Source organism: Jaculus jaculus, chromosome 6 (assembly GCF_020740685.1).
Source record: "Jaculus jaculus isolate mJacJac1 chromosome 6, mJacJac1.mat.Y.cur, whole genome shotgun sequence".
Taxonomy (NCBI): Eukaryota; Metazoa; Chordata; class Mammalia; order Rodentia; family Dipodidae; genus Jaculus; species Jaculus jaculus.
In genome coordinates this window covers 43,081,141-43,095,101 of record NC_059107.1, presented here as the reverse complement: position 1 = coordinate 43,095,101, position 13,961 = coordinate 43,081,141, and the positions used below count along the sequence as shown (strand labels likewise).

The window sequence follows — 13,961 nt, the reverse complement described above, 5'->3', positions numbered from 1 at the left end:
CCTGGCTCACACACACTTTTGTTTGTTTGCTTGTTTTTGAGGTAGGGTCTAGCCTAGGCTGACTTGGAATTCAATAAGTAGTTTCAGGGTGACCTCCAACTTGTGACAACCTTCCTACCTCTGCCTCCTGAAGGCTGGGATTAAAGGCATGTGCCACCACACCTGATATATACAAACATTTTTTTTTTTTTGGTTTTTCAAGGTAGGGTCTCACCCCAGCCCAGGCTGAGCTGGAATTCACTATTCAGCCTCAGGGTGGCCTTGAACTCAGGGCAATTCTCCTACCTCTGCCTCCCAAGTGCTGGGATTAAAGGCGTATACCACCACACCAGGCTTCCATTGTTTGTGTTTTTCAGGCAGGGTCTCACTCTAGCCCAGGCTGACATGGAATTCACTATGTAGTTTCAGGCTGGCCTCAAACTCACATTGATCCTCCTACCTCTGATTAGAACTAAAGACATGTGCCACCATGCCAGCCTGAGGTGCGTTTTTAAATTCTCCAATCCCTAGGTCCCTATATTCAATCACCAAATTCTATTGGTCCCTCTTTTTCAATTCTTTATATTCACGCCTCTTAGGACTGAAGTGCTGTAACGCCATTTCCTAACATCATCTTTAAAAAAAATTCATTTGATAGAGAGAATATGAGCACGCCAGGGCCTCCAGCCTCTGCAAACAAACTCCAGACATATGTGCTATCTTGTGCATCTGGCTTATTGTGGGTACTGGGGAATCCAACCAGGGTCCATTGGTTTTGCTGGCAAGCACCTTAACCTCTACGTCATCTCTCCAGCTCTCTTTTTTTTCCCCAAATATTTTCATTTATTTATTTGCAAGTAGAGAGAGATAGGCAGAGAGAATGGTGAAATATAGACAGAAAGCATAGACTGCCATGGCCTCTAGCTGCTGCAAACAAATTCCAGGTGCATGCACCACCTTGTGCATCTGGCTTTACAAGGATACTGGGGAATGTAACTCCAGGTCATTTGGCAAGCAAGCACCTTAACCACTGCTCCAACTCTCCAGCCCTCCTAACATTCTTGATTTCTACTCTTCCTTCAGCTGCAATTGAGATATTACAACCTTTGAGACTGGGCCAGCTGACCTGCACTGGAACAACAGGAAGATCGTAGACTCTTTTGAACGGTCCTGAGTGCTCAAGGAGTGTCCTGTTCTTCAAAGTCTGCTTTATTCCCCCCTGGATTAACAAATTGGCACCCTACCTGGTATTGTGGAGTATAAGAAATGCAGGAAAAAGAGGGTCACTGAGTTTGCAACAATGTCTTGTGTTTTGGGAATGGCCATGGGCAGTGTGAAGCAGGTTTGCTGGTTGCCTGCATGGAGACCTGATGGAGCCATGAGGATGAACCGTGGATTGCAGTGGAGACCCAGTGGAGATACCAGGATCACGAGATGGCTGCTGAGGAAAGCTGTTGGCCCCAATGAAGTTTTCCAGGACTGTGAGTAGCCTAGCTGGAGGGGCGGAATTGGAAGTCCAGAGACTTGTGGCTGGTTAGAGTCATCAGACTGGGAGCTACAGAGTTTGATGTTTGCCCTGGTTGTTTTAAATCTTGTACTGGCTGAATCTTTCTTTGCCATCTTTTGCAGTGTGAATGTTTATTCTGTGCCATTATGGGGTTTTTTTTTGGGGGGGGGACATTATGGCTCAGTTAAAAGATCTTGGACCATAAGGATGTATGAGTATCATTGGAATTGATAAAAAAAAAACTATGGGGACTTTTAAAATTATACTGAATGCATTGTATTTTATATCATGTATGGATATCAGTTTATGGGGGTCAGGGGTGGAACGTGGTGGTTTGATTCAGGTGTTCCCTATAAACTTAGGTGTTCTGAATGCTAGGTTCCTAGCTGATGGAGATTTGGGAATTAACACCTCCAGGATATTGTTGGGGGTGGGCTTATGGGTGTTATAGCCAGCTTCCCCTTGCCAGTGTTTGGCATACTCTCCTGTTGCTATGGTCCACCTTATGTTGGCCAGGGGGTGATGTCCACCCTCTGCTCATGTTGTCATTTTTCCTTGCCAACATGGAGCTTCCCCCTTGAGCTTGTAAGCCAAAATAAACCTTTTTGTTTCCCACAAGCTCCTCTTGGTTGGGTGATTTCTACCAGCAATGTGAACCTGACTACAACACCTGTTCATTACCGATTGGGGAGGCGGATCCTCTTGATAGCGTAGTTGCAGTCATCGACTTTATTTCTAGCTTCAAACACAACTCCAAAGCCACCACGACCCAGGCACTGAATTGGCTCAAAATCTGTTAGATAGCTTAAAAAAAAAATAGGCAAAAATTTTTAAATTATTTTAGAATAATTCAGTAAGATTTTAAGAAGGTTCAATTTCACATTAAAAAACAAATATAAACCAACTCACTAAACCCCCAGCACTTGGTAATGAAGAGCACAGATTGTCTTACTACTAGTATTCTTAGTTCTTCTGTATCTATAAATGAAATATCTTTATAAATTTCATAGGGGAAATAAAGCTTTGAAGTTGGAAATTACCTGTCAATCACTTGCTCTTATAGCAATTATACTACTGACCTGTTGATCCAAAACTTTCTAGTTACCTGAGCATCTATTCTCAAATTTCCAATCTTTTGCTTTTTATATTATTTTGGACTCTTTAATGGTGTTTCATTGCTTATAATATTTTGTTTGTTTGTTTTTCAAGGTAGAGTCTCACTTTAGCTCAGGCTGACCTGGAATCCACTATGTAGTCTCAGGCTGGCCTTGAACTCACGGTGATCCGCCTACCTCTGCCTCCCAAGTGATAGGATTAAGGGCATACACCACCATGCCCGGTGTCATTGCCTATAAATTTTATGAACAGAAATTTAACCAATTTTATGATATTTTAGTACATTTTTAGCAAATCTTTCTAGGAACTGAAGACGACATTGGCAAGGTGGTCTCACACAGCAAGGTGCTCACCACAGAGGCAGATGGACAGAAATTCGCTCACCATCGTCCCTCACGGCTCCGCATCTCAGCTATCTCCCTCTGTGGCCTGACCTGCACTGTCCTGGTCAGTGTGCCAAACTCTCAGCTCTAGGCTTTTGCTCATGCCATCTGCCCTCCTGGGATGATCTTTGGACTTAATGAAACCCTGTTTTTCATCTTTATCTCTTACAACCTCTGTGATGCTTTCCTAGACCCTTAAGTTCCCAGAGCTCTGTCCACACAGTACTTTGAGCTCTTTAAACTTAATCTCACTTAGTCTTCGGTAGTTGTATGTGGCTCACCTGTCTCAATGCCACTGTGTTGCTGGCAAATCAAAGGTCTAACAAGACTCTGTTGAAAAGCTGTATGAATTAATAAGTGAATAAATGAATATATGTACACTGTGGAAATTATTACAGCCACAGGGGAAAGAGTTAAATTAGATGCTCTATGTATCTCTTACAAAGGTAAGTTATTACCTTGTGATTTGCGCACTCTTATTAATTTAGTAGTTGCCTCAGCTGGTTAGAGAACAGTGTTAAGGAGGAGATATATAATAGATCCCAACCCTCCATGGGCCAATTACATTCACAGGGACTGAAGAGTAATAATCTGCATTCCTAAAAATAGCCAGTCAGGCTACCTCAGGACAAATTCATCTCCCCAAATGCAAAGGCCTATAAAGTTCATGCCTACTCCTGGAGGGCCAATTGTATTATCTTCCAAAAAAAATAATGTCATATGTGCATCATCATCTTGCCTACAGTCTCTAAATGCTAGGATTCAATTTCATAACTGCACCTATCAGAAACTATGAAGATACACAGATATTTCCTAAGATGCTTACCGTGATACATATCCTGAGTTCTTTATGTCATTCCAGCTGTTGTCACTGGTTTCGCCACTTACAGAATCATACTTATTTTCAGTCTGACACTGAGTTTCAGATTCCTTCCTTTGCTAATAAGGTGAAAACAAAATCACTACCAGTGCAAAGATCACTGAAAGTTAGCCAACAATCTTAGGTTACAAAATAGTATTGAAAAATTAAAAAGTAGTTTAAAAACAGAAGCTATAGCCTTTTACTCTACTATAATTAAGAAAAACATTCGTCTTCCCAAGACAAGTCTTTAAAGGGATTTTGTTTCTTTTTTTTTTTTTTTTTTTTTTTTTTAGTTTTTCGAGGTAGGGTCTCACTCTTGTCCAGGCTGACCTGGAATTCACTATGGAGTCTCAGGGTGGCCTTGAACTCACAGCAATCCTCCTACCTCTGCCTCCCGAGTGCTGGGATTAAAGGCATGTGCCACCATGCCTGGCTTGGGATTTTGTTTCTTTATAATGTGGCTTACATTACACATATGTAACTAGATAGAAAGACAGTACCCACAGAAGAATGCAGTCTCTTAGGCAACCCTATAGTTACTTCTTTCCCAATTACTTTGGAAATGCTTTAAAAATGCTTCTGATGGGCCCAGCATGGTGATGGACGTCTTTAATCCCAGTCCTTGGGAGGCAGAGGTAGGAGGATCACCATGAGTTGGAGGCCACCCTGAGACTACATAATGAATTCCAGGTCAGCCTGGGCTAGAGTAAAAAAACCCTACCTCAAAAAAAAAAAAAATAATAATTTAAAAAAAAAAGAAGAAAAAGAAAAAAGCTTCTGATAATGGGAAATTGAATTTAGCAATGTTTCATTTGCAACATGTCTTCATATTTTCCAGAGGTCATTAATACCTGTTACGGCCAAGAGTGGTGATGACTGAGGTTCATTTACTCAGTGTTGGACTGCTTTCCTGCCAGGCTTTGTGTAAGGGACTGGGAAGCTGGGGGCAAACACGCTCACCAGCCCCATTTCTTCAGAATATAATGTATAGGCGGAGTGACAAATTAGGCACTAACTATGAAAAACTCCAGTAAGGGGGAAAAGGTGCACTTGGACACAGGCAGAGAATCAAACTCAAAGGATATGCAGGAGTCTTAGTCATGTGTGAGGGAAGAGAAAGACTAGGGGAGTAAGGTTCAGAGGCAAGGTTAGAGGATGAGCACCACTGGGCTTAGGGAAAGCATGGTTTCTGGAAGAGTAAGTTCAGCATGGCAGCTATGCACAAGGGGAAGGAGGAGGCCCTGGTACAGGGAAAGATGAGTAATGAGTAACCAGGGTATGACTCATTTAGAACCTTTTGTGTCTTAAGGAGGCTGAACTTTATCCTAACAATGAGGAGTTAGTTTTTAGAGGTTTTAAAGCCAGGAAATACAGGTAGAGTGAGGTATGAAAAATGGCTTGCAAACAGGGAGAAAGAAGCATGAAGACCCGTTAAAAGCTATTTTAGCAATGCAGAAAAGGTGGAATGATATTTGTACCATGAAAAAGAAACTGAAGTATGGAAACCACAACAACACTGAAGATATACAGAAGAAAGCTCAACGAATTGGTGACTGATGAGGGAGAGGAGAATATGACTCTGACTCTGGCTCTGGTCAGGTTTGGCATGCCATTTCACAGAGAGAAAAATGCCAGTGGGGATGAGGCATTGCTCATTGAGCTACTTGTGTCAATCCCACTAGACATTTGCTCTAGAGGAAGGATTTGGATCTGAGCTCACACCTGTAAGCTCAGTGCTGAGGACAAAGACTGTTAGGAGTCCCAGGTCAGCTTGAAGAGTGAGACCTTGTCTCAAAAAGAAACAAGGGCTGGAGAGATGTGTTAGTGGTTAAGGTGCTTGCCTGTGAAACCTGGGAACTCATGTACGAATCTCCTGGCCCCACGTAAGTCACACACAGTGACGCAAGCACACAATGTCACACATGCACACAAGGGGACACACACAACTGGAATTTGTAGCAGCTGAAAACTCTGATATGCCCATTCTCTCTCTCTCTCTCAAATAAAAAAGAAAAACAAAGAAGCTGTGGGAATCTGTTTATAAGATGACTAGAGTTGGGAAAGTAGGGGAAGTGAGACCATCTAAGGACAGTCTGTGGAATGAACTAGAAAGAGTGAGCCTGAGGTGTACTTTTGTGACTGGGACAAGCTGAGGAAAGTGAGGAAGGAACCAAGAAAGCATGGTGTCAAGAAAGCTGAGCAGCAAAAGCTAAAGAGAGGTATTCAACACAGTCAAATACAGAGAGGCTGGCTCAGAGGACTGCAAAAGTCCACTGCACTTAACAGGATCATCCCAGACTGTCAAAGGAAGCTTCATTGGGATGGCAGGGGGGGGAGCCAGACCACAGTGGGTTGAGGACCAAGTAGAGATGAGTACGTAGAAATGAGAGTGCAGCCACGTCTCAGTGTCACAGCCTTTTAGCTATCAACAGGCCATATACACAATGGTGGTCACGTAAGATTTCTCCTGTGTCTTTTCTATATTTAGATGCCTAAGACACTTAATAGTATTCAGCATAGTAACAAGGATTACAGGACTGTAGCCTAGGAGCAACAGGCTGTATGTACATTTTGTCTGGACTGGATGTGAAGTAGGCTAGACCTTCTAGGTTTGTAATGACACTCTAGGACATTTGCACAAGGATGAAACTGCCTAATGATATGTTTCCAAGAATAACTCTTCTTAAGTGATATACAACTATATAAACAACAGTAATTTTCATGTACAATTTAAACACACTAACTCCCCTCCCCAGTTATTTTTCTATAACATCCAAACTTTGAAATACATCAAATTCTAAACATCTTACTCTGTGAGGCTGAGGATGGAAAAGTCTGCGTACGATAAAAGTTGTTGCTACAATACAAAACAAAATTGTTCCAAATATTTCCTTCCACCAGTGCAAGAGAAGAACAGGATCCTTTTTGCGGATATTCTTATTGTAATTCGGGTTGTCCAGGAATCGGACTGTGATCTGGGTGCTCCGTTTGTTCCTTTCTCTCTTGTAATATGGCAGATAATAACCATTATCTTAAAAACAAAGAGTGAAAGGGTATTTTGTTGTAAGATAAACTAAAATAGCTCCATCTTTAATTGTGAAAACTCAGCTATTTTCCCAAGGTGGATCACCAAGAGTTCAAGGCCACCCTGAAGTTAAGCAGTAAATTCCAGGTCACCCCAAACTGAGACCCTATCTTGGAAAAAAAGATTTTTTTTTTTTTAAATACTCATTTTTGAGGCAAGCCCAACAGACTGGCCTTCCATTTTCATGCAAGAGAGCAAGAACGAAAGAGATAATTGGCACACCAGGGCCACCAGCCACTGTAATAGAATTCTAGATGCAACCAACTTGTGCACATGTGCAACCTTGTGCCTGTAGAGGAATGGCTTAGCAGTTAAGGCACTTGCCTGTGAAGCCTAAGGACCCGTGTTCGACTCTCCAGGTCCCACATAAGCCAGATATACAAGGTGACACAAGCACAATACCACATTTCACCATGCAATTATAGGATAACAGTTCCACCATACTCTTCAGTTTGCTTCAGACTGCCAAAATGAATTTGTCCCAGAAAGTGGCACATCTCTTTTACTTTCTATTTTGCGCTGCACATGGGGAGATCACATACTTCCTTTTATTTTGCCTTTTGATCAATTTCAGATACAATCTGCTGTCTCCAGCTCACAGCCTTCTATACTTTCATTGATTTAATCATTTTCAGTTTTAGAATGTAGGGTAACCAATGAGGAATCTATGCTTTTATCTGATGTAGAGCTAAGGACTATTAAAAATCTTGCACTGTTCAACCGGTGAATATATTCTAAATTTTAAAAATTGCTTCTTTGGGGTGGGGAGATGGCTCAGTGGTTAAAGATGCCTGCATGCAAGGCCTACCAGCTCAGGTTTAATTCCCCATAACCATGTAAAGCCAGATACACAAAATGGCATATGCACCTGGAATCTGTTTGTAGCAGCAAGAGGCCCTGGCATACCCATACTCACTCACTCACTACCTCTGCTTATAAATAAATATTTAGGGCTGGAGAGATGGCTTAGCGGTTAAGCGCTTGCCTGTGAAGCCTAAGGACCCCAGTTCGAGGCTCAGTTCCCCAGGTCCCACATTAGCCAGATGCACAAGGGGGTGCACGCGTCTGGAGTTCGTTTGCAGAGGCTGGAAGCCCTGTTGTGCCCATTCTCTCTCCCCCTCTATCTGTCTTTCTCTCTGTGTCTGTCGCTCTCAAATAATAAATAAAAAATTAAAAAAAGATAAATATTTAAAAATATTGTTGCTTACCACAATGCAATGCATTTCATGTTAACTTCCACCTATTTTTGATTTTTGCATTAATTTCTTAGAATGAAATTAAAGTATTCTAACTTTATAGCATTTTTACCTGTGTGTGTTTTTCTTTTAATTATCATTATTTTGAGACAGGGGATCACTATGTAGTCCAAGCTATTTAATTATAATCCTCTTGCTTCTGTCTCCCAAGTACTGGAATTACAGACTTTTGCTACCATATCCACCTGGTTTTTTTTTTTTTAATTCAAGATACAGACTATTATATACTCTATTATTACATAGCCCAATAAATGAAAAAACACTGACTCCTAACCATTAAACCTGCAGGGAGCATCAAGCTGATGGTTACATGAGAGCTTGTAACAAGAACTAGTATTTTTTACAATATTGGCCATAAATCATATTGTAACACTTATGATGTGCTGAGCCACATGCTTATTGAAACTTCACACACATTAGCTCACAAGAATCCACTGAATAGATACTATGATTACAATCTTGGGCCTTATAGATAAAAAAAACTCAGATACAGGAAATCAGGTGTACTCATGCTAGTATAAAGCCAAATTGGACTTGCACTGTAGCAATCTGGCCTTGGGGCATGTTACAGTTTGCATGTATGTCCCTTGTAGACTCAGGTGTTTTATTAAAGCTTGCAACTTGGTTATCTAGCTGCCAAGTTGGAGGAGGTATCACTGGGGGCAGATCCGGGCTCCAACCTTAATGTGTATTTGGGGACAGATCTGATTTCCTCTGGTGCAGTCCCTGCTCCCTGCTATCTGTTTGTACTTGCTGCTTTTTGTTGTTGTTGTTGTTTTAAGTTTGTTTTTTGAGGTAGGGTCTCACTCTAGCCCAGGCTGACCTGGAATTCACTATGTACTCTCAGGGTGGCATCAAACACATAGTGATCCTCCTACCTCTGCCTCCCAAGTGCTGGGATTAAAGGTGTGCGCCACTACCCCTGGTCCTGCTTTTGGTTTTTACAGGCTGCTTGGTTATTTCTCTTCTTGGATGTAGGGAAATGGTGTCTTCCATCACTGATGGGCCTTCTCGCCAGTGTGTAAGCGCGAAATAAATCCCCTCCTCCTTAAACTGCGCCTGGTTGAATGTTCACCCCAGCAATGTGGAGCTGTCTACAACAGGGCTTATATGCGCTTACCCACTACCCATAGTACTGCCTCTTAAAATAGTCTTCTATGTGCTGGTTCAAGTTACTGTCATTTGAACTCTATTATAACAATTTTAAATGACAGAACAAGACAAATAAAATTTGGGTATTCAATCCAGGATTAATGATACTTACCATATGGATACTGTAAGATTGAAAGTGCACCATTACTGTATTCTTCATGAGAAAACTTGTCATTACTTAGACATTTGTCAAATTCATCAGACCCTACTAAGACAGGAGTTCTGGAAGGAGAATCTAAAAGAGAATGATAAACAGTAATTGTTATCAGTTTAATGAAAAGGCGTGGGCTCATTCATGTGACAAAATGATATTCACCACAGTCAGTTAGCTCAAAGACGTAGGTCAAACAAATGGTCCAAATGCTCTTGTTGTTTGAAAGTACATAGACCTATACAGAACAAAAGGCTGGACATACACTCCTGCTGTCCCAGGTGGTGCAGATGGGAGGTGTACTTGAAACTGGGGAGGTGCAGATTAACCTGGGCAACACATGGAAACCCTATCTCAAAACAAGCATGTAAGTCATCTAAAGAAGCAATTAACACTCAGGAGGCAGAGGTAGGAGGACAGACATGAGTTCAAGGCCACCCTGACACTACATAGTGAATTCCAGGTCAGCCTGGGCTAGGGTGAAACCCAAGAAGCAATTAAAATATGAGATGTACAATGAAAAACATATAATAGACATGGAAAGATAACTAACAAAGGAGGTGGTCCAGTATTTGAATTTAATTCACTTATGTGTCTCAAAGAATATGATGTGATAATCAGGTCATTTACCTAGGTTTTTGTTGTTGTTGTTGTTGATTTTTTTTAGATAGGATCTCAAGTAGCCCAGGCTGGCCTCAAACATACTATGTAGCCAAAGATGATTTTGGAGTCCTGATCTTACTGCCTTTCCCCACGCCCCACAAATGCTGAGAGTAAAGGCATGTGCCACCACACTCAGCTTACCTACTCTTAAAAATTTTTTTTTTCTTAAATTATTTGCAAGGAGAGAGAGAAGGTGGAGAGGGACAGGGGGAAGGAGGGAATATGAATGAGCATGCCAGGGTCTCTAGCTGGTGCAAAAGAACTCTAGATCAATGTACCACTTTGTGCATCTGGTTTTATGTGAGCACTGAGAAATCAAACCCAGTTCATTAGGCTTTGTAGACAAGTGCCTTAACTCTTTTGCCATCTCTCCAGCCTGCTAACTCTTCTGTGTTTACTGCTTGTGAATGGGTGTTTGTACCTGTGTAGGTGCATACGTTAGGTGCATACGTGTGGAGGCCAGAAGACAAACGATCCTGGTTGTCTTCAAAATGCTGTCCACATCCTTTGAGTACCATCGACCTGGAGCTCAACAGTTATTTTAGACTTCCTGGTCACCAAGCCCCAGGCATCTTCTTGTCTCCACTTCCTCAATGTAGGGATTACAGGTGTGTGTCACCATGCCTGGCATTTTTATGTGGGTACTGGGGATCAAACTCCAGTCCTCATGCTTACAAGGCAAACATCTCACTGACTGAGCTATATCCCAGGCCCCACCTAGTCTCAATATAACATATTGGGAGCTAAATTGTATTTTGGCATGGTTAATGAATGATTAGCAGTTTGTCTAAGTTGCACAGAGAAATAGTTTATTAACACTTATTTCTAAATAAGCAACTATTGATTCCAAGAAGAAATACTCTAGATGATAATTAAAATTAATTAACAGATGATATATAATAGTTGTTATCTGGAACAAAGACAGTTAAGATTGGGCCTCTAGCCAGGCATGGTGGCACACACCTTTAATCTCAGCACTCAGGAGGCAGAGGTAGATGGATTGCTGTGAGTTCGAGGCCACCCTGAGACTCCATCGTGAATTCCAGGTCAGCCTGGCTAGAGTGAGACCTTAGCTTGGAAAACCAAAAAAAAAAAAAAAAAAAAAAAAAGATTGGGCCTCTACACACAAAAGCACCTTATAATTCACAGCTTATAATTCACTTACGAATTAAGGGCTTCCATTTGATTGTTGGCAAAGGAATAATTGCATTTTCATTATTGACAGATTCCAAGGCCTTGGGACTTGTGGGAAACTTTTCTGATATTCTGACCGATGATTGCAGATATAACTGGCCTCTGTACATTCCTAAATCAACCAGAAAATTGTCAATTATTTATTGAAGCTTTATTTATTTTTAAATGTTTAATTTAATTATTTTAAATATTATTACTTATTTGCACATGTCCATGCCTGCAGGAGCATACCAGGGTCTCTTGCCATAGCAAACAAACAGTAGATATGAGCTACATTTTTTGGCTGTGTGGTGGGGCCTTGCTTTAGATGGGTGGCTGAGGAATTGAACTTATGCTGGCAGATTTTGCAAGCAAGTGTTTTTAACTGCTGAGCCATTTCCCCAGTGCTTATTCACAGAATTTTTACAAGTATAGCTCTGCTTTAATACATTCACATTGATTCTTCTTGTTCTTGTGTGGTATATAGATCTTTTCAAAGAAGAAAGACGCTCAAAGTACTTAAATTTGACTCAACAGTTACTCAACAAAAACAGAAAAGGTGTATATGATAACACATTTTTTGTAATCACAGAAAAGCATTCAAATAGAATGTTTCAAAAATAAGGGCTGTAGAGATAGCTTAGTGGTTAAGGTATTTGCCTGCAAAGCCTAAGGACTCAGGTTTCATTCCCCAGGTCCTATGTAAGCCAGATGCACAAGGTGGCACATGTGTCTGGAGTTCATTTCCAGTGGACAGAGGCCCTGGTGTACCCATTCTCATTCTCTCTCTCTCTCTGCTTCTTTCAAATGAATAAATAAAATATTTTAAAAAAGAAATAGTTTAGATGAAGGAGCCTTCTTCTTTAAGAGAGTTTATCTAAACCCCTATAGTTCTAGAACTATTACTGCCAAATACTGTCATAATACATGCATGGCATTTATGGTGTGTATGCATGTTTGTATCTGTAGTTACACATGCAAGCATGGATGTACGTGTGCATGTGGGGGGGCACAGGCAGGTGTTGGGTGTGTCTACTACTCCTCACCTTATTTACTGAGATAGGGCTTTTTGCTAAATCACAATCTGCCCACTCAACTAGTCTAGCTGGCCAGTAAGTCTTAGGGATCCTCCTTTCTCTGCCCGCCTAGTGCTGGAATTATTGACATTTGGCATTTTATGCAGGTTCTGGGGGGCTAAACTGAGGCCCTGATGCTTGTACGGCAAGCACTTTATCCACTGAGCCATCTCCCCAGGAAATGTGTGATATTTTTTCCTTCAAATTCCTGTTTTCAGTGGTATAGGTCGTAAGAATTAAAGTGGGGGGGTATTACCATGGGATTTTTTATAATCATGGAAAATGTTAATAAAAATTGAGAAAAAAAAGAATTAATGACCCAAACTAATTCAAATAGACTCATGAGTTTTCAATATTATTGTTGGAATGCTTCTTTATTTACTCAGAATAACACTAGATTTTGCTTGGTTTTCAGATCAGCTGTTTAGATGCAATGAAACAAACAAACCCTTACTTCCATGGGGAGAGCCAACTAACGCATAGTTGTAGACCTCTGAAGAAACAAAGCAAGTTTACATCATGCTGCACAATGACAGTATTCCTAAGACTTTCTAGTGTAGGTCTCAGATGGAAAGACCATACTATAATAAGCAAGTTTCAGAACTGGGTAAGTAGAAAAACTGTAAGAATGCAAATCCAAATATGTGAAAGAAAGGTAAGGACAACAAATGAAAGAATGCACTGAGCAACTGCAACGACAAGTGGCCCTCTGAAGCAGGAAGGAGTCATGAACTTATGCCACTAGCTCGGAGCAGTCTACCTACCCAAGTACACACTGCTCTCTGTGGCTCCTCGGGCAGCTTCCACAATGTCTTCTTCATCTTCCAACACCTCCTCATTAGGTGCATAACTTGTATCGTCAAAAAGACTGATGGGGATGACTTTGCCATTCCTAACCAACCAGGCAGATGCAATTGGAGTACAAAACTAAACAAAATTGGGAAATTTTATTTTTAGGTTACTTGCAAAAAAATTTTTAAAATCACACATTTTTCAAAATCACAAAATACAAAATGACAGTTATTTCTCTCCATCCGTATGTGTTGGGTATAACAGACAGAAGGAAACATTTATAAGTTCTCAGTGGCTCCAGGTACCTGGTACTCCCATTCCAGATGTCCGCCCTTCTTACTAAACGCCATAACCTTCCAATCAGCAACCGAAACTTTTATTACTGTGTCCAGCATGGTGGCTTCCTGTTCTTCCACATCGGAAATAATTTTAGACTCTTCTTTGTTTCCACTGGGTCTAAAGGCGCTTTCAATAAATCCGGCTCTAGTTTCCATGTCTGGAATATACCGAAGTTCAAAGTGGCCAACACTGAAATTCCACCTTAAATTTACAAAGGTGTATTTTAGAAGTTTATATTTAAATAAAGGGATGGTTTAAATAATACAGAACTCTTCTAGATTAAAGAAGTAACTACCCAAATTTTGTACTGAGGAATAGAACAAGTCAACATAACTTTCTGGAAAAGAGCGCTCTCCTGGTTTGCGCCACAAGAGGGCCTGTGAGAGCTGTGTCCGGACTCCTAAGAAACAGGGTTCTGAGGTTTGTG

At 41.0% G+C, this 13,961-nt stretch overlaps 1 protein-coding gene across 3 annotated transcripts in view; it reads right to left on the bottom strand.

The window, feature by feature from the left end:
- Eif2ak3 (eukaryotic translation initiation factor 2 alpha kinase 3) overlaps positions 1–13,961 on the bottom strand; it is an 85,890-nt gene that overhangs the window by 26,389 nt on the left and 45,540 nt on the right. The window contains exons 5-11 of one of the 3 annotated variants that reach the window (XM_004660561.2): positions 13,501–13,735; positions 13,168–13,330; positions 11,320–11,460; positions 9,453–9,575; positions 6,658–6,878; positions 3,812–3,924; positions 2,168–2,290 (exon numbers count right to left, since the gene is read on the bottom strand). In XM_004660561.2, coding sequence (XP_004660618.2) covers positions 2,168–2,290; positions 3,812–3,924; positions 6,658–6,878; positions 9,453–9,575; positions 11,320–11,460; positions 13,168–13,330; positions 13,501–13,735 — 1,119 coding nt within the window. Of the gene's footprint in view, positions 1–2,167; positions 2,291–3,811; positions 3,925–6,657; positions 6,879–9,452; positions 9,576–11,319; positions 11,461–13,167; positions 13,331–13,500; positions 13,736–13,961 lie in introns of those variants that run through there. The other 2 variants (XM_045152832.1, XM_045152833.1) reach the window with 2 other exon arrangements.